The sequence below is a fragment of the Fusarium pseudograminearum genome, chromosome 1 (assembly GCF_000303195.2).
Source record: "Fusarium pseudograminearum CS3096 chromosome 1, whole genome shotgun sequence".
NCBI lineage: Eukaryota > Fungi > Ascomycota > Sordariomycetes > Hypocreales > Nectriaceae > Fusarium > Fusarium pseudograminearum.
In genome coordinates, this window is record NC_031951.1 from 8,383,730 (window position 1) to 8,402,697 (window position 18,968).

The 18,968-nt window shown below is 47.8% G+C and overlaps 8 protein-coding genes across 8 annotated transcripts, besides 1 other annotated feature; 7 read left to right on the forward strand and 1 right to left on the reverse strand.

The window, feature by feature from the left end:
* Window positions 1-4,663: 4,663 nt before the first annotated feature.
* On the forward strand, window positions 4,664-5,245 carry FPSE_08700 (uncharacterized protein; the record flags this gene model as incomplete). The annotated part of the gene is made up of 1 exon (XM_009261818.1): window positions 4,664-5,245. One exon carries the CDS (start codon window positions 4,664-4,666, stop codon window positions 5,243-5,245), a length of 582 nt encoding a protein of 193 aa, XP_009260093.1.
* A 56-nt stretch (window positions 5,246-5,301) lies between these two features.
* Window positions 5,302-5,784, forward strand: FPSE_08701 (uncharacterized protein; the record flags this gene model as incomplete). The annotated part of the gene is made up of 1 exon (XM_009261819.1): window positions 5,302-5,784. One exon carries the CDS (start codon window positions 5,302-5,304, stop codon window positions 5,782-5,784), a length of 483 nt encoding a protein of 160 aa, XP_009260094.1.
* A 428-nt stretch (window positions 5,785-6,212) lies between these two features.
* On the forward strand, window positions 6,213-6,613 carry FPSE_08702 (uncharacterized protein; the record flags this gene model as incomplete). Its single annotated transcript, XM_009261820.1, has 3 exons — window positions 6,213-6,242; window positions 6,318-6,375; window positions 6,495-6,613. The coding sequence occupies 3 exons, from the start codon at window positions 6,213-6,215 to the stop codon at window positions 6,611-6,613; spliced, it is 207 nt and encodes a 68-aa protein (XP_009260095.1).
* A 535-nt stretch (window positions 6,614-7,148) lies between these two features.
* On the forward strand, window positions 7,149-8,004 carry FPSE_08703 (uncharacterized protein; the record flags this gene model as incomplete). Its single annotated transcript, XM_009261821.1, has 3 exons — window positions 7,149-7,595; window positions 7,655-7,907; window positions 7,961-8,004. The coding sequence occupies 3 exons, from the start codon at window positions 7,149-7,151 to the stop codon at window positions 8,002-8,004; spliced, it is 744 nt and encodes a 247-aa protein (XP_009260096.1).
* Window positions 8,005-8,216: 212 nt separating this feature from the next.
* Window positions 8,217-9,754, reverse strand: FPSE_08704 (uncharacterized protein; the record flags this gene model as incomplete). The annotated part of the gene is made up of 4 exons (XM_009261822.1): window positions 8,217-8,882; window positions 8,943-9,453; window positions 9,519-9,591; window positions 9,640-9,754. 4 exons carry the CDS (start codon window positions 9,752-9,754, stop codon window positions 8,217-8,219), a joined length of 1,365 nt encoding a protein of 454 aa, XP_009260097.1.
* A 1,301-nt stretch (window positions 9,755-11,055) lies between these two features.
* FPSE_08705 (uncharacterized protein) lies at window positions 11,056-14,216 on the forward strand (the record flags this gene model as incomplete). The annotated part of the gene is made up of 10 exons (XM_009261823.1): window positions 11,056-11,058; window positions 11,113-11,157; window positions 11,207-11,278; window positions 11,325-11,477; window positions 11,530-11,601; window positions 11,667-11,741; window positions 11,798-12,217; window positions 12,268-12,699; window positions 12,751-13,896; window positions 13,950-14,216. 10 exons carry the CDS (start codon window positions 11,056-11,058, stop codon window positions 14,214-14,216), a joined length of 2,685 nt encoding a protein of 894 aa, XP_009260098.1.
* A 416-nt stretch (window positions 14,217-14,632) lies between these two features.
* Window positions 14,633-14,953, forward strand: FPSE_08706 (uncharacterized protein; the record flags this gene model as incomplete). Its single annotated transcript, XM_009261824.1, has 2 exons — window positions 14,633-14,888; window positions 14,949-14,953. 2 exons carry the CDS (start codon window positions 14,633-14,635, stop codon window positions 14,951-14,953), a joined length of 261 nt encoding a protein of 86 aa, XP_009260099.1.
* Window positions 14,954-15,834: 881 nt separating this feature from the next.
* On the forward strand, window positions 15,835-16,907 carry FPSE_08707 (uncharacterized protein; the record flags this gene model as incomplete). The annotated part of the gene is made up of 2 exons (XM_009261825.1): window positions 15,835-15,862; window positions 15,913-16,907. The coding sequence occupies 2 exons, from the start codon at window positions 15,835-15,837 to the stop codon at window positions 16,905-16,907; spliced, it is 1,023 nt and encodes a 340-aa protein (XP_009260100.1).
* Window positions 16,908-18,740: 1,833 nt separating this feature from the next.
* Window positions 18,741-18,760: a microsatellite.
* Window positions 18,761-18,968: the final 208 nt, after the last annotated feature.

Below are 18,968 nucleotides of genomic sequence, written 5' to 3' on the forward strand. Positions count from 1 at the left end.
TATCCATCCCGTCTTGGAATGAATGTTAAAGGAAGCAGAATCTCTGTTTCAACAACAAAAACAGTCGAGATATCCTCCGCAACAGGCTGGGTACTTTTCCTGTACAAAAGAGCGGTAACGACGAATATCTATGTCCTTATCCCAACAATTACGGCAGTCCTCGTGGGCATTGGGCGGGGCGTGGACAGGCTCAGGCTGGGGATTTCGGGCAGGGGCAGCGTCAAGCAAATGTCTGAGGTTGAAGTTCGACAATTAAATACCACAGACCCGGTCAAACTGGCAAGTCACAAGGAAGCCTGTGTTTCGGGGTCCTTGCTCGCTTGAAGCGTCGACAGAAAACACAGCCCTTCTCACAGTATCGACAGCCTCGCTCACGTTCCTGTCGGCCATACGGAGAATGACGGTCTGAGTGAGATGACCTGGTCGCTTGTCCAGTCAAACAATATCGCATGCAAGTGTCTCAAAGGGAGTACGAGTTGAGCTGTGATGGTGGCCCGACATGAGCTTTTGAATAGGACAGGACAAATTAAGACGAGCCAGCTGGCGCGAGATAGCCGTCTAGAATTGTTCCACACAGAACCCAGCAACTACTGTACACGTGCCTATGATATGATGTTATATCGGGTGCACAGCTTCTGTTACGGGCAAGATACGAAAGATCACCTGAATCCGACTTTACCTGCCTAAGGTAGTCAGTACTTGTCGATTCCTTACATCCAATTAGTTCATTCAACCTGAATGTTGGGGGTCACGGTGTCGGAGCTTTATCGCGTGCCCGAACTGATAAGGCAGCATCCGCGCACGCCAACAACAACCAGCCACCAGTGAGCATCACGGTAACAATCTACCGTACACAGGCTCGTGCTATTGCTGTAGCTACGGGGTCAGAACGTGCTTGGCATGGAGACGCTTATGCTATGTATATTCTTCACCTTATTTTCTTGTCGCGATCCTTGACAGCTTGCGATAACTTACTCGCTCGGTAGTTGAGATCTTCAATTGAACGTGGCGATCCACGAGTCAGTGGGCCGAACCGGAGGTCCTTCAGCGGCAACTCCGGGTCCTCGTCCGAAGAACACACAATCAGAGGGGACCTCGGAGCGGGATCTCTTATCTATGTTTTGGCTTTCCCATTCCCACGCGATTACCGCCAGCGGATGCACTATTGTCAGATAGTCAGAATTGTACCTGCCGGAACCAGCCATTCCCCAGCGTGGTCCTTTGTTACATGCTGATGGGCACGTGTGACAATAAGATGGCATGCTCTCTGTTTGGGTCCTTACGATGAATATCACGCCGCACCAGACACGAAAACAAAGTCAAGGGAGGGTGCTCAAAGGCCTCCAGCTGTCATTGTCTGCAGGGTCTTGCGTACACGAATGACGAGCGTTGAATCAAGACATTTATTCATTGTGCTTGGTGACGCCATGTCTCTTGTACCCAATGTCAGCTCTCCCTCTTTGAGCCTGGCCCGTTTCCTGCCCGTGAAGGAATTCCAATGGGGTCAATCCAAGCTTTACAAAGGGTGGTAGGGTGAGATTGACTGGTGACGCACCAAGACAAAACTCAACCCCAACCCAAGAGAAGGGTTGGGTTCGGGAAGAGTTCGTTGTTGGATCGCCAGGTGTTTATCCCTCGTTCAGAGGAGCACCGAACGGTGATCGTTCCTGTCGTCCTTGTACGCTCTTGGAACGACATGTCGGGAAAGGCAAAGGAAAATTCTTTAAAGTTGTTTTGCCTTGATTCTCGCGAGTTCTGGCCTGGCCTTGATCGCCGTGACATCACTAGCAACCATGACCCAAAAGACTTGTGTCTATCTTGGCCTCTAGACTCAGGTCAGGTCACGAGAACAGGATGAGAGCACCACAGTACCTATCCGATCAAGCCGTAGCAGTGGGAGTGGTTCTCGACTCGTTCTGGTCATAGACCGAAACTCTAAAGACCCCCCCCCCTCCAAGTCCAAGACCTTTTCCCTCGTGCTCTTGTGTCTCATCCCCATCTCAGTCCCTCTAGTTCTGGTAGGTTGTCTTTCTTATCGCTCCCTTGTCATTCGCTCTTGGCCTTTTAACCCTGCATCCTTCCGTCATCTGCTGGGCTTGCGAAAAACGCGGGGTCTGTCTTGTCTCCCCCACACTCTGCAGGGTCTCAGAACAAGACAAAAACAAATTTGTTAATTCTATCAATCAAACCACGACAAAATTCCGGGGTTCCTTTATCTTTGTGAGATTGCAGAGTTGTAGGGCATCCATCACAAGAATTAGTAGGCTAGATCGATCCAGATACAGATACAGACACACAGAAATAGCAACTGTTATTAGGAGACAGTTACAGTTTTGCCCAACGGCTGAGACTGTGACTATTTGATGATGCTCAGATCAGAGATGTTGAGCTGATCGATAATTCAGCCATAAAACTTAAACTACTGCTGAGGCTGCCGCTCTCCATTTGCTCGTCTCCTCCCGCCCATGATAGTTCACGGTGCCATGTTGGAGCTAGGCTTGGGCTTACTGTGTTATTTACGTCTGCGCACGCGTGAGCCGCCTGGGTGTGCTACGAAGAAACGAAACGAGACTTGCAGCGTCAGGCTAGTAACAAGAATTCTCGGATGCCTAACTGAGGCTTCCGCAAAACTCCCATGTTTCACGGTTTTACCTGGTTGTTGTTGTCACGAGACCTGCTAGGCACAAAGACAATATGACCTTTGGACGACATGTCAGTTTGGGGCTGTGTAGCCTCCGCCGTTCCTCTGATGTCCTCTGATGTCCTCTCAGTGATCAGCAGTCCGCTCGACGATCTACTCCGTAGCGAATCTGCTAATGCGAGCCAGCCTCCGTGCCTCACCCTAAACTAATAAACCTGCAACGTTCCGCTCCTCATTTGTTGTTTCTTGACACAACCTCTTCATTCGCTGGGACTGGATTTCCGCTTGCAGTCCAACGTGCAGGGAATGACTGTGTGCTACCGAGCCCACTGTTAACCGCTGCTTCATGACGCTGGCCAAGTGACATGATGAGCCCGTTGAGTCGACGATTCAGGATCGATTGCTCATTTGCTCATATTTCGTTTCTGCTCTGCACGACTTGATCGGGCCTCATCTTCGATCGAGGTGCATCATGCAGGAATTTCCAAAACGAAAACAAAAGTGCCATTGCTTGGGCAGAAACTCTGATTTTCCCCATCCTTCCTTTTGTACGGTAATTCGGCACAAAGACACCTGTTTGAGACATTATCGCAGCATTCGAGTTCAATTGCCCATGCAGCGATAAAGTCACGATCGCGATGAGAATGAGGCCTGACATTATCAACAACGCACATTTCTTAGCTTTGCACGATGAGTCAGTATGTTGCATTGATAGATAGCGAGGCCTGCAACACCAAAGATATTTGATGTGAATGAGACATATAGTAACAAACACATCAAGATTGAGCTGCTACAAATCTTGATGCGTTTCTCGGTAGCCCCGGATGTGTTACCGTTTCAAGCTGTTGGCATATTCTATCGAAACATGAGTTGCCAATTTGAAGCTGCTGCGTGTTAAGTACACGCATCTCCATCTTGCTTTGTACAGCGTAGAAGGTGGTATGATGTTTATCCCCTGCAATAACAACGCACCCAAGTTTGATGCGCTACAACGCGAAGCACCACAAGAACAGCATGTGAAATAGCCAAGATGTCTCAATTTTACCCAACTGGTGTGTGTTGAGTTGTTCTAGAAGGATCATGTTGTAAATGTCTCAAACTTGGTTTGTGTTTCTTTCTCGAGTTATGAGCTTTTGTCTAGGGTAGGCCAAACCTGGACGACAACAGGTTTACAACCTCTAATTGAACCCAACTTCTTCAAAGAACAAAGGAGATTTCACTATGATGATTCCCGTGTTGCTTTGAGATGACGAGATATTATTTATACCGTCATAGAGAGTTCAAGTATCGTCGCGTTGACACATTCTCAAGTGAATGGTATGACACGGGTGTCCAGTGACAAACATACAGTTAAATATCTTACAGTCACTATTATATGTAACTCAGAGGAACATTTGAAGCCTGCCACTTCCATTCGATATCCAGCCTTGTACCTTGTAGTTAAAATCGGACGGGAATGGTGTATCATGGTGGGTCAAATTTCGTGTCCGATAGCCATATTTTCTAATTCCACATTCTCACACTTCTCAAAGCCAACAGACTGGTTACACCATGGCTACATCTGTACCTCTTCTCCAGAAGCTTCCTAACGAACTGTTTCATAGTATACTCGACAGGCTTCCGAATCGGGACTTAAAGAGCCTGCGCCTAACATGTCGCTGTCTCGGTAGCCAACTATTATTACGACTTGACCGCGTTTTCATCTCGGCAAATCCGCTCAATGTCAAAGTCTTTCTCGCTGTCGCTAGTCATGAGGTGTTCCGTTAGCAAGTCAAGGAAATCATCTAGGACGACGCCACCCTTCTCCCTGTTCCAACACAAGATGATTATGATTATCACGACACCGAGTTTAGCTACACCTCTGATGAGGATGATATCAATAAAAATCGGATGACTTATCCGTCCAAAGGGAAGATCTCGAGCTGGTTCATGTAACAGTGTAAATGTGAAATCTTCAGCGCAAAGTCCCGGCTTAAAGAAAAGGGCCGAGATAACGAGCAGCAAAGGCGAGTCGACAATTTAATGCCTTCACGAGAAGCGCTTTCTTATTACAACAGTCTTGTTCAGCAGCAAGACAATGTCATCGAGTCTGGCGCCGATGAGCAAGCTTTCAGATATGCTCTGCAGGAATCGCGATTTCCACATCTAGAGAAAGTCACTGTCACTCCTGCAGCACACGGCTTTTTGTTCTTTCCGCTCTACGAGACTCCCATGATTCGGGCATTCCCCTACGGCTTTGTGTATCCCATCCAGCGAGGGTGGTCTTGTGCCGGCCATGTATATGATGATGCGCCACAGCCTGCGGAGCCATGGGAAGATGAGGAGGAAAAAAGAAAATGGCGGGGATTTCGCATTGTCCTGCGACACCTTGCAGACCCAAAGCTCCCTCATAATATCTCTCAGCTTTCCTTCGATAACAATAAGCTTGCCACCGGGATCAACCATCTTATCTTCAACCAGCCTAATGAGGAGTACGATAATCTCTGCCGGACGCTTGAGCGACCAGGGCTCAAAAGCTTTACACTCTCTCTAGTCATGGGATACCTATCAGGTTGGGATGCTGAAGAGTGGAACTTCTTCAAAATGGGAGACTGCGCAGTCTGATTGCCGGAGCACATGCCCTTGAGGAAATAACCTTACAAAGCGATTATCCGGTGGATATGACATGCTGGGAAGCTCCGGCATTAGATTCTATCTCCCTTTCCGACATATTCCCCGTTGACCAATGGTCGACTGGTAGTCTCAAGCACTTTGGTCTCTCTGGGATACAGGTAATGCAGGATGATCTAATATCCCTCCTTGGGAAACTGCCGCCTACACTCGTATCTATTGAACTGAGTTTTCTCTCAATCATAGAGGGAACAGGCCATTACGCTGGGATCCTTGCTAATATCCGAGATAAATTGGGCTGGAGACATCGCCCTATCGACAAACGAATCAGAGTAAGCGTTCTTGTGAGGCTTGATCAGACGGACCCTGGACATTACACATGTCTTGACAAGGAAGTCAACGATTATCTGTACGGTAATGGCCCCCCGCCATTTGGTGTTAACGAACAGGGCGGTGGGTATGCTGAGGTTGACTTTGGGAATGGCATGCAGTACGATGAGTTCGATCCGGACTTTGCCCGACCTTACAGATGAAATTAGTAGGTCACTTTATGCTTCTTAGACTAAGGGCTCCAAGATTACTTATTTTTATACCCCAAGACTTGGGAGGCCATGTGTAATGGAAGCCTCTTGCAGTCAAAACAGGATGTGAATACTTAATGCTAACTAAATCATGAAGTATTTGTATAGAGACGGTGATGTATCAATTTCTCGTTTAGTATATCCTAAGTACCTGAGATTGTTGCTGCTCGTATGCTTCTTTTTGAATGTTGGTGTGTTAGGATAGTATGGCCACCTTGTAACCACTTTGTAATATCGCGGGAACATCTTGTGAATTGACCATAAGATGCATGATGATATATTGGCAAGCGATTTTCATTCATCGTCAACTTGAATTGACTTCTTCCCATTCCGATGAGAGACTCTCCAGAATGCGGCTACTCCTATCCTAGATCAACACCATGTTTATCCCGGCATTTGCCAACAAGAATGTAGGTCTTATTTACCAATAGGATCGCGAACAATCAGGAATTATTGTGCATGACCTAACTACAAATCCTTTGAAGGTCACGAGAGGATTCGGAGGAAAGGTCCCGTTGAGAATACGGATCGACGGTCCGATTGGTGAGTATGTATGCAACTATATAAGCCAACGAAGCAACTGTATTCTCAGGACCGACGACGATAAATGTATACAAAAGTAAAAAGATATAGTTATGTGCACCCTTGCGAGAGAACACTAGGTTCAATATGTATTGGTAGTGTTTCTGTGCCTCAGTGGTCGGCTCTTGTTGGCCGAGCCATGCACTCAGCAATGAGTCTCATGACCTTGGCCAATATGCCTGCAGCAAGTGAGAACTAAAAGTTCTAGTTTAAAGCATATTGAAATTAGATAATGTATCATGAAACCAGAGTTATCTGTTTTATATGTGGAAAAGACAATGTCCACGGCAACATATATAAATCTCAAACATGAACCACGAAAGAACTGGAGTTTTATTCGTATCGTATCGTTCGGAATGTCATCGCGTCTATCCGTGGACCAATCGTCGTCAACAAGATTGATGCTCAATTAGGATCGTCAGATGAAAGCTCCGGATATTTTGTTTCCTGATTCGTCCTCGCCAAGAGAACCCTTGTTATGTCCTGACAACCTCCAAAAGTCAAAATATTGAAGGAACATCGTTTCAATGGTGGGAAATATTTCATCAAATGTTTCCGTCCTTTTCAAGTATTGCTTCCGAATGGAGATCTTCCGAATGGCGGCTATCGAAAGTATATGCTATATCGCCTGGTATATAACTTAGAGAGGTTTTCTTCAATCATGATGAGGCAGCATCCTTTTCCATATTCGTCAACATCATCTTTCTATCAATACCATCTCAAACATACCCATCATGCATATCTCTCTTTCTCTTCTTTGCACCGCTGCCTTGGCTGCTGCCCACGGCTACGTCGAGACTGCCACCATTGGGGGCCAGACGTACCAGTTCTACAACCCCTACCAAGACCCATACATGAACCCTCTTCCCAAGCGTATCTCTCGCGCTATTCCCGGTAACGGCCCTGTAGAGGATGTTACTTCCATTGATATGCAGTGCAATGGATACACTGCCGGTGGTATCAAGGGCAGCCAGCCCGCTGCTCTCCACGCCGAGGCCGCAGCCGGATCAACTGTCAACTTGAAGTGGACTCTCTGGCCTGACTCCCACGTTGGCCCTGTCTTGACTTATATGGCTCGCTGTCCCGACTCTGGCTGTGATGCTTGGATGCCTGGTACTGAGAAGGTGTGGTTCAAGATCCAGGAGGCTGGACGTGATGGAACCAGCAACAACTGGGCTTCTGTATGTATACTCCCGCGGCAATCAACATTGGTACTGTAACTAACATGCCGCCATCGCAGTCCGTTATCATGAAGGCTGGCAACAGTGGCGTCAACTACACCATTCCCCGGTGCATCAAGCCCGGCTACTACCTTGTCCGTCACGAAACCATTGCTCTTCACTCTGCGTTTGGCTACCCAGGAGCACAGTTTTACCCTGGATGCCATCAGCTCAAGGTGACGGGAAGTGGCAGCACCACACCCTCAAACCTCGTCGCGTTCCCGGGCGCTTATGCAAGCAGTGATCCTGGTGTCACCTACAATGCTTACCAGGGTGAGTCGCATCTGTCCGTAGCCTTATTGCAGCGTTTGCTAACTGGTGTGCAGCTGCCACTTACAAGATCCCTGGACCTGCTGTGTTCAAGTGCTAAACTCAGTATTGAGTCGCTTGTAACATTACTGTTCTTTCCACTGGTTGGACTTTATTTTTTTTGACACACTTGAATCTTGAGCATATGAAATTGCTGTATATAAATGGCATCAAACACGAATAGTACATAGTATTATAGTTCTTCAGTTATCACACTGCATGTTTCACCTCATGCCAAACAGACTCCTCATTCTCAAGACACCACCATGCATATCATTTGTTATTGGGGGGTGTATTCGTCCCAGAGGAGCTGAAGGTGGCCGCCCTCCTTACCACCTGAACCACCTCCCCAGTAGGAGACTCAGTATGCACCCACCAATGCCAAATAACGGCCAGTAAAACAACAAACACAGTCAAAGGGATGGCGATCCACCACATGGTCCAGAACAAAGGTGTAAGCTTGATATCCCAAGACTCACCATCCTTGTGAATCTCGGACGAAAAGAGCTGCGACCCAATAACCGTGGCAACACCAGTAGTAGGCAGAAAGATCATGGTGATGGCAGCAATGACCTTCATGGAATTGGAGTCTTGAATCATGACCATTGAATCCTGCTGTGTGACGAGGTTGAAAGACAGAGTGATTGCGTTGTCGATGCGCTTTTGTAGACTGCTCAGTCGTAGTTGACTGGACATGAACAAGGAGCGTCGGTACTGGAGAGTTTCGCGCAGCTGCTTGAGGACTGGCTCTCTAGACGTAGGCTGTTCTGCATGATTGTGATTGCCTATGTTGTGAAGTGTTGCATCCACAAGCATAATGCACGACTCGATTGCTTCGCCTATGTGAATGATGTGTTTGGCGCAGTTGTGCATGGCAGAGAAAGGAACTTTGGAGCTCATCTTGCGCACGTTTTTAGAGTTTGAGTACTCAAGGATCAACTATAGCGAGTGAGTCTCAAGAAACACGAAGTGAGATACAGTGGGAGCGACCAGACTTACGTGTTCTAGGGGGCCAAAGATTGTGTTCATCTTCCAGACAGTGTCATCAACTTCAAAGTACAGCGCATCAAAGACAAGATCAAACAGAATGTACGGATCCGTGGAAACATGCTGCCACGCCTTTGCGGCAACAAACTCATTGATCCTCTGTCTCACTCTAGGCGCGGCCCCGAAGCAGACCAGCGTGGTGCTTCCAGTATTCTCCACGCGTAAAAAGAAGCCCGCACGATGCCAACTGTAGTCGGCTTGCGGCAGGGTGGAGGTGTGATAGCCCATGGAAGCAGCGCGGTTGTCTACTTCTGGAGCGCTGCCGGGCCTTTGCTTCACGTCGATGTTCTTGCAGAGGAAGTGGAACCAGGAGCTGGAGCCATGGCTGTCGGTAGCTCTTCCGAAGCTGTGACTTACGGATTGAAGACGTTCCTTTGTAAAGTCGCTTGGGATGTTGAGTATGTTGAAGAGTTCAATGCATTGCGAAAGGGCGTCTCTGCGGGGCAGATCAAGAGGTGCAAAGCTTGGAATGTCAGTCTTCGCTTGAGTCATAAATACAATATCTCTTGAGTACAATTGAGGACTTACACGATTCTTAAACTCGCTTTTTGTCGCAAACATCGAGCGTTGGGCTCAATATACCAGCGACCTTCAGGATGATCTGCAAACATGAGAAGAAGGATATTATTTCTGAATCGATGTGACTTACCATGAGTTATTTCCCAAATGTTAAGCATCCATTGTGGGAATGCAACTGCGAGTGGTGTCTGAGTCGCTTCTTGAGCGAATGCATCATACGGATTCGATCTTTGAGTCCACGACATGATGAACGTGTAGAGCTGCGAAACCAAATGATACAAGATGAATGTTATGGGGTGAACTAGCATTAATTTGACTGCCTTGATACATATGAATCCCTCTCTGTTGTGTCAAGGAGTTCCCCAGAATGAATCCTTCATATGCAGGCGCCAGCCTGATTTCAATGGCGTCCAACGTATGCCTGCCACTCACTGCCATGTAGTCTAGTTAGCATCTATTAAGAGATAATAGAACAATAGTCTATACTCTGCAGCCTCTAAAGTCCTGGGAATGACACGTCCAAGGTCTAGACCAAGCCATGTTTCAACCACCAAAAAAAAAGCGCCATTATCGCCGTTTGTAAACGGAAATATGAACAACTTGAGCTAGCGAAATAGAATTATTAAACTTTCCGACCCCTTGGGTTACAGTCGTGCTCGGACCGGTCTAGTCCCCAAGTCTAGTTCCCCAGGGCTGAAAAGGCGCTTTTGAGACCAGGGGTTCCTATGGCTCGTCGATCCTATCAGAGCTGACAATATTGTCAGTAGCTTGCTTCTCTTGCTTCTTATCTGCGACTCACATGATGCTCAAGAGGGTTTCACGTAAAAGTGCAAGGAACGTTGCGTCGACTTATTAAATCCTCAGAAATGCGACATCCTTGTCGCCCAGCATACCATTTTCGGAGAGTAAATCAAACCCTGCAGTTGAGGCGGCGTTATACCTCACAAGGCGACCTATCCCAACGCTACGTTTGTGACAATGTAGTAGGACAATGTCAGGGGTTAGTGTGACGGCAGGGCATTCTCAACAAGCCACGGCTGAAGGACCTCTGATACTACTCTCATGCCGAGTGACATTCTAGAGTCTCAGCCGCTTCTAATAGTTTGCTGTTGGATTCCCCTCCAAAGTGGATGTCATGGAATATGCCGTCTTCCGACTCCATCCTATCATGGCTTATAGCGCGATGAGGCTGAATGCACGAGGTCGAGAACAGTCACACTCCCTCCCCTTGATATCCCCAGCCATGAGCGGCTATTCTATCCTCCCGAGCAAACGGTTTGGTTCCAGACCTGACTCTCCGGTGGCGAAAGGAAAGGGACGGGGCGCTGTCCATCGAGATATAGTTAGAGATCAGCCTGGGATGGCGTGCAGTATCCATCCACTGGGTTCAGCTCTCTTTTACTAAACCAACTTGAGAGCTCCTTTGTAAAAAGCCCTTCTCCGTTTATTAGCGGTCAAGGGAACCGTTTATGAATCTGAAAGACTTGAAGTCCTTCCCATTCTCCTCGTCCTGCTCTCTATAACCCATCCATTTATTATTTGAACCATGGTATTTCCTTCTTTTAAGCCTATCTCTTCACTCAGTTGTTGACACATATTCCAGGCTCACGCACACGGAGGACATTGGGATCCCAACTCTATCGGCAATGTGAGTCTTTCGTGTCGACGTCTCTGTGATCAAGACTAACACAGTCAAGTACAATCAGACCCCGCCTCCTGTGCATCATCAAGCTCACGGAGGTGCATATACTCCTGGAAGCTCCGTTGTTGTATGTTTCCCTTGCCAAACCTCTCTCCTCTCTAACACTTTTAAAGTCCTACCAGAACCAACCATACACTCATCCCTACCAACAAGCTGTATCTCCTCCTACAAGCCCTCTATCAGCGCAGTCAACTAGCTACGTAACGTCCCCTCTCTCACATCATCCAAGTCAACAAAACACTATGCAGCAGTACCAACAGCCCATGGTTAGTATACGACTCATCTTGATATGAACCCATCACTTACTAACCAACGCAGGCCTACAATGGTCAGCAAAGCGTTGTCTATCAACAACAGGGCTCGGGCAGTGGTCAGCAGGAAAGCCCAATGGTAAAGCTCTTCCGTGGATGTTTTTGTTTCTAGAGTCTTCGTTTTCTAAATTGAACATTTCTTAGCAGAACAAAAGTGCCACTGCCCCCGTGACTACCACGGCTCTCACCACCACGAGCAGCAACCAGAATGAGAAAGAAGTAAATCACAACACCCTCCTTCTATCTGTGAATTGTCACTAACAGTAAGTCTCCAGCGAGCGGAAAAGGAGTTCCCTGTCAAACTCAAAGGAAGCAAGCACTTCTTCGAACCACGCTCCATCTACCGTTGGCGCAACCCAGTTCTGTACCAGAAGCCTGGGTACAACTACACCAACAATGAAGTCAAGATAAGACATCGTGACTACGCTGGCCGTGTCGAATACAAGACTCGCTCGGATCGATACCTGCATCCCAACGATGGTCATCTTCGCAACATGTACGTAGCATGCGTCGATGACATTTTCGAAGGACCCGGTACTTCTACTTGGAAGAGGACCTATGTCCGCAAGGTTGCGCCCCTGAAGGTGCGCATCGCGACGTGGATCATTGACTTTAGCTATGACCCTCAGAGCTGGGAGGACTGGGGTATCATGGTGCTGAGGACCTTTCCTGCGGCTATTGCCATGATGCTTGTTGTGAGTCTATCTATTAAAAACTACATGCACGGCAATACTGACGATATCAGTTCTGGGAAGGCAAGCCAAATGTCATCAGGCGAAAGCTCTACTATGCCCCCGTTCTCTACAAGTACCATGGTGATGCCAAAGTATGGAGCAACCTCCACGAGAACCGAAAAGGTCTCTCCCTCATGGCTCGCAACAATACCATCTATCGCATGCTGCGACCTCGTTATCTATGCTTCCTTCGAGAGGCCTTTAACGATGAGATCAGAGGCGTTGATGTCCGCAGTGTAGAAGAGTGGGAGAATAGCGATGGCCAAGATGTCAATCTTTCCTATCTGTTCGTCGCCTACTCCACAGAGCACTTCAGCCATAACTCCCAGGAGGACATGATGGCTCTTCATCATATTGCCGAGACTGCTTGCCGTGCAGCAAAGCTACCTGCGTACTGGATCGCTTGTAGTTGCATGCGTGATGAGAATGAACTCGAGTCTGATGTAGGTTTCTTCCCATTCTTGGGTACTGTTTCGTTTTACTGACTATTATAGGTTTATCGTATCTCTGATGTTCTCCGTGGCTCAGACAGAATGGTCATCGCCGTCGGAAGAGGCAAAGGGTCCCGGGCCGGATCTTCAGGCAAAGCAAACACCGAGACCCTCCTCCGCGAATGGGGTAGCCGAATGTGGACATTCCCAGAGGTTCTTCTCAGTCCAGGCCGTACCATCTCGATCTACACTCGAGATGGTAACCTGCAGTCCCCCATGGTGGTTGCCAAGAACCAGTTTGCTGCTCAAGTCTGGACATATATGGACTCTGATGTGGCTCGCCACCTTATTGACCACTACCTTGGCTCCATCAGCCTGAGTCGTCTTGAACAGGCTGTTCTCGCACTCAAGTGTTTGTACAGTCGCCATACAACAGAGTATCTCGCAGGTGACCAGGCATATGCGCTGATGGGTCTCTTGAGACTTCGACCCCAGGTTGACAGAACCGACACTGCCTTCCAGGCTTTCTCTAGACTGTCTCTGGCAAATGACTCGGATCAACTGCTTGAGCGTTACATTTGCACTCTTCCCCTATCACTTGAACAGCCGTGGTATGACATGCAAGATGCATACGAGTCCTCCCTTTGGGACATCACACCCTACTGCCAAGTTGCCGGTATCTCTGATAACGACACCATCGTCATCGACGGCGCATGGGGTATTTCTATCCGCTGGAAGGCCTTTTATCCAGTGTACTGGTCTACAGGCCCATCTTGGAAGAGATGGCTCTCCGAACTCGCGGTCGAATGGAATGGAGGTTTCTTCATCGCTGCCGTCTCCCTCCTAGCTGCCGGTGCTCCTTTAGGTTCATATGGGACATCCTATATCATCCCCGGTGTCCTGTTCCTCCTTCTGTTCCTGTACATCTGGATGATCACACCAAACTTGGTCCGTGTTATCTACAGTGGCAAGTTTGCCGCCACTCAGGCTGAGATGTTTGGGTTTGAAGGTCACCTCAACGCCCCCACCATTGAGCGATCCATCTTTGGTGGCGCTTTTGGCCGCCTGGCTTGGTCCACGAGCGGAAGTCTACTCAGTCGCAGCGTGATCAATGAGTTTGGTGAGCGTGTCGGAATTGATCCATGCAGAGATCCTGAGGTCAGGATGAAGGTTGAGCGAGCCAAGCAAGCTCGTCCGGGTGAGATGAGGGTAAGTAGTAGCTCTATTCTATACTTTATCTTTCTATTGGCTAACATTGCTAGATCTTCACCCTTGTTGACACATACAATATGGAGATGACCTTGTTCGAAGCCGTCAGGCCACCTGTCACTCTCATGTTCTGCGCTTCTGAAGGTGGAATGCAACGAGCCATTGGATGCTCGTATGAGTGGGAGACGCAAACCATGTATCGCGAGACGGTTCTTCGAATGCCCACGACTGCTTTGAACCGTATGGATCGTGTTCCCCGATTCCGCATGGGCATTCAGAGACCGCAACACCCATCTGCTCCGTACACCGGCGCTGTTTAATTCGGTTCACATTTTTAATTCTTTGTATCTGTATCAGCGAGGCTTTATTTTGTTTCCCCTCTTTTCTGCTATCTATGTGGTTACGTGTCAGAAAGGTCATAGTTTGTGTTTAATAATTGTTGACATGGAACTCTAACATATCTATTCACATGACAACATTGATGGACGCGTGTACGTGAAAATCTTATTTGTTGGGTTCCATGATAACCAATATTTTCTTCGGGTTTCTCTCTCGAGGACAATAAGGTTTTAATATTGAAAGACATAAGGGCAACTGTCTCGTTCTCTCTGTGACTTTCCCCTCCTATCCTTCCTCAGAGGTCCCCTGTCTAAGGAACGCTCCCTGTGAACCAGGCAATCTCAGGAGACCTTTCGATTCTTCCACTCCAATCATTCATCTTTGAAACAACCTCACCATGGCGCCAGCTCCCAATGTCCCTGCCAAGCTTGAGGCCGTGACCTCGGCACCAACAATCGAGTTTCTCCAGCGACGAAACCAAGTCCTTCAGCGCCGCGAAGATGAACCATACGAATTTCTCCGAGTTGTTGGCACAAACATCTTCTGTTTGGGTTTTGTGATCTGCGTGGCTCTCGGGCCAGCATATCTTATATACCGCAAGAACAAAAAGAAGATGGTGCCGGCATCACAGCAGCAAGATGATGAGGATACAGGTATGGCGATGAGGATCCTCCAACTCTAGGTAAGAAAATGCTAAGTATTCATTGCATCAGATTGAGGAAGAGGAAGAACAAGATTTCAAGTATAATCGCGTTCGGATTTCGGTAAGAGCACAATATGATTTGGCTTTTTTTTTTACCGCGTATCTATTTACATCCTACTGACGCTTTTATTTTTCCAGCTTGTATTCACGTTGTAAAGAACGAACTTTTCGATATCGAGGGTCGATATGTATTTGGTCGGCGTTTATTGGCAATTTTGGAACGGATGAATACAAGTGCATTACTCGGGGTTATACTTGCTGGTCAGGATATCGATATCTCAATAAATTCCGATTCTTCGCAACAGAGGATGTAATCCAAGTGGTTTATGTCCCTCTCTAGTCCGATTCACCACGGAAAAAAAGACATGCGCCGATGATGAACCCATGAAAATGAAGCTATCATGGCCTGCATGATAGAGTCACCCAAGGGTAGTTCTTGAACTGCCTATCACTCTGAGAACTGAGGTCTTAGCTCCAGCATAAAGCAGACAAAGCCAATATAATTTTTATAAATTCATCAGGAAAAGAATTGTGCTAATGATGCATCCATGAGAATGAAGTTGTCCTTGTCTGCGAACAGGAGCACTCAGCACTCTATAAGGTGTTCTGTTAACAGCCCGTCGTATTCAAGACTGAGTTATAATCGCATTGGGTTCCTATTCTCCCTATAGGCTATAGATATCATTAGTAAATTAAAACATATATATGATTGTTGGAACTACAGCATTCTGAATGTCTGAGAGCCTACTCCATCAATAAGGCGAGGCATCCTTGTCCTGCACAGCTCTTATCGATAAGAGGCGGGGCAGCTGCCTTGAGCATCCAACATCAACTGGTGCACTATCGAACTATAACATTTCTGATTCTACATATTACATTAACAATTTGTCGTCACAATGGAGGCATCAGCTCTCAAAGCCTGGGGTACGTTCTTCGCTGCCAGTACAAATGAACAAAGCTAACCAATGCGACAGAGTTGGACAATAATGTCCAGTTAGTTGACCCCAAACGCGACGCTCTCTACAACTTCGATGCAGACGCTCAAAAGGCCATCAACAAGGAACAACCGTGGAAGCAAGACCCCAGCCACTTCAAACATGTACGAATAAGCGCCACCGCCCTTATAAAAATGACCATGCACGCCCGCTCTGGTGGCAATCTCGAGGTCATGGGTTTGATGCAAGGCTACACTCAAGGCGATACATTCATCGTCACCGACGCATTCCGACTTCCCGTCGAGGGAACAGAGACTCGAGTCAACGCCCAGGACGAAGCGAACGAATACATCGTCGAATATCTCGACCTATGCCGAGCCCAAGGACGCCAGGAGAACGTCGTGGGCTGGTACCACAGTCACCCAGGCTACGGATGCTGGCTGAGCGGCATCGACGTGGACACTGAAGCTATGCAGCAGCAGTTCCAGGATCCATTCCTTGCTGTCGTGATCGACCCCGACCGTACCATCAACTCCGGCAAGGTTGACATTGGCGCCTTCAGAACCTACCCAGCCGACTACAAGCCCAGCGGCGGCGTCACCTCGGACGGCTTTCAAGCAGTACCCCTCGCCAAGGCCGCAGAATTCGGTGCCCATGCAAGCCGATACTACAGTCTAGAAGTCTCTCACTTCAAGAGCTCTCTCGACTCCCACCTCCTAGAGCTACTCTGGCACAAGTACTGGGTACAGACACTCAGCCAGAACCCGCTCATTACGAACCGAGACTACGGCAACAAGCAGTTGCTAGATCTGAGTTCCAAGATCAAGGAGGCGACAACAGGTATCACGCGAAACCGAGCTGGCCAGGGTATGATGATGGGAACGAGCACCAAGAGCTCCGACAAGGCAGTGGACAAGCTAGCTAAGGAAGCGAATCTGATTGCATCTAAAGAGCGATCAGGTCTTATTGCGAACCAAGTCAAGGCCAGCCTTTTCAACGACCTTGGGTCCAAGGCGAATCCTACGTCGGAATGAGGCATGATGGATTTATTGTGTTTATGGAAATGCATGTAGCATAACGAATTCGGCATAGATGGCGTTCAGAGGTCAATAAGCAATTCTTACTCTTTTAGACAACTTGTTCCGTCCGTCCTATAGGGATTTTTGGGGCTTCTTATCAAGTGACTAGCATGAGATCAGGGCGAGGTGGGTCGAAACGGCAAGGCGTAGGATCGTCGACTTTATCAACAAGCATAAAATTGACGGCAGTGAGGATAAGGCGATGTCACTGTCACGGCGCCTTTTAGCATAGATTGTGTAGACACATGGTCATGCTACATCTCTCGTCCTTTTTTATTCAGCCAATGTCTTGGTATATGAACATGATGATTCAGGTCTATACATAGTGGCCTAGCAACCAGAGATACCCTAGAGCAACTTGGATGGCTTGTTAATGTTGAGGCACTTGACGGGCTCAGAGATGGAGTTAACAGTGCTGCATGCACAATGTATAGTTACCATCTTGTTCTTGCAGCGGGTGGAAGCTTGCTGGTTTCAAGTTACGTGCCCGTGCCCCCGTGCAGCCATCGGCAGTGTTACCGATGGGTAGCTCGCAAGACGGGGATGATGAGTCCATGGGAATCTAGACGCTACGCTTGTGCACCTGAGCACGTTGTGTTGTGGCTCGAATGCAGCTCGACTGGGCAACGATCAGCCCAGTTAACCGAACACGCGAGCACCCAGTGAAAGGTTAAAGCGAGGAGAGATCATCTAGAATAATGCCCATTTCAATTTCAGAGTGTTCAAAATCGCATGCTCTTTTCTCTTTTTTTTTTGCAAAGATTCAATCAGGAACAAGTGACAGTCCGCACTAGAAGAAGAATAAGAGACAGGTTCGTCTTTGTGTGGATGGAATCATGAGAAGGGGTGTGCTGATGCGTTCAGTGGCTCAAAGCTAGTCCAGTAGGTACTGACGAGACACAGTCAAGACGTCACCCTCGGTTACAAAACTCATAACTCATTAGCCATCGACGTCTCAGTCTCAGATTGGGATTCAATATCAGGCTCAGTCCTCTCACATGTTTATGTACTCGGGAATTGCCTCGACAGCACAGTCAACATAGGAGTCAAGGAAAGAGACAAGACGGGACTTCAAACATCTTATTACATTTGTATCCAAATATGATAGCATCCTCGACACCATCTTCCTCAATAGAATTTCCTAATTCATGACATCCTGATGCCCATTTTGGAACCCACCCTAGACAGTGACAGTGACAGTGACAAGGACAAGGACAAGGAAAGGAAAAGTGAAACTGACGTCGGTATTGCTTCTTTTTGGTTGTCGGCGATGTGACGTCATGGATCGCTCACTTTAATGTCGAGCTAACGAGAGCTTTGACACGATCGATCAGCCCACGCGCGGCAGATTAATTGATGGACCTCTTTTCCGCTCCCTGTATGATGTACAGGCTACAGCCCAGCACAGCCCAGCACAGCACCAAGAGCACCTATAAGAAAATCAGGACAAGCATCAGTTACGAGTCTACAAATGAGATCAAAACAAAGCCGTCGAATTGGGCCAGACCATTACGCGTCATTGGGCCAGGGAATTAAGCTATGACGATTTCTCTCATGAGCTCCCACCAGGAATCCATGATGGCCTGGCCTGGTCTGGTCTATTTTCTTTAATTCAGTGGAGACCTGGGGAGAGCTCTAGTCTTTAGTGCTGTCGACTCAGTAATTAGAGCTCCCACCTTTCTGGGCGGTCTCCAATTTCATTCCAGCCAAGACCGTGCTATCCTTGTTTTTTGTCGACTCCAAGAAGAGATTATCGGAGGCTCATCGGCAGTCCTTGCTTGGGTATAGCATCACATCACATCACATCAGCTCTGCAAGGTAACGAGACCATTATGTATCATGACGCACGTAGATCATTGTTTTCAATGCGCCGAAGCGAGAGCCCACTTTGGTAGATCCGGGATGAAGATATCGGGAATAAGTCAGAAATTAACCTCGAAGGATTGATTCAATGTCCATCATGTCAAAATCCCATTATCGTCGATTCACCAACAAACACAAAGATGTCAGGGTGAA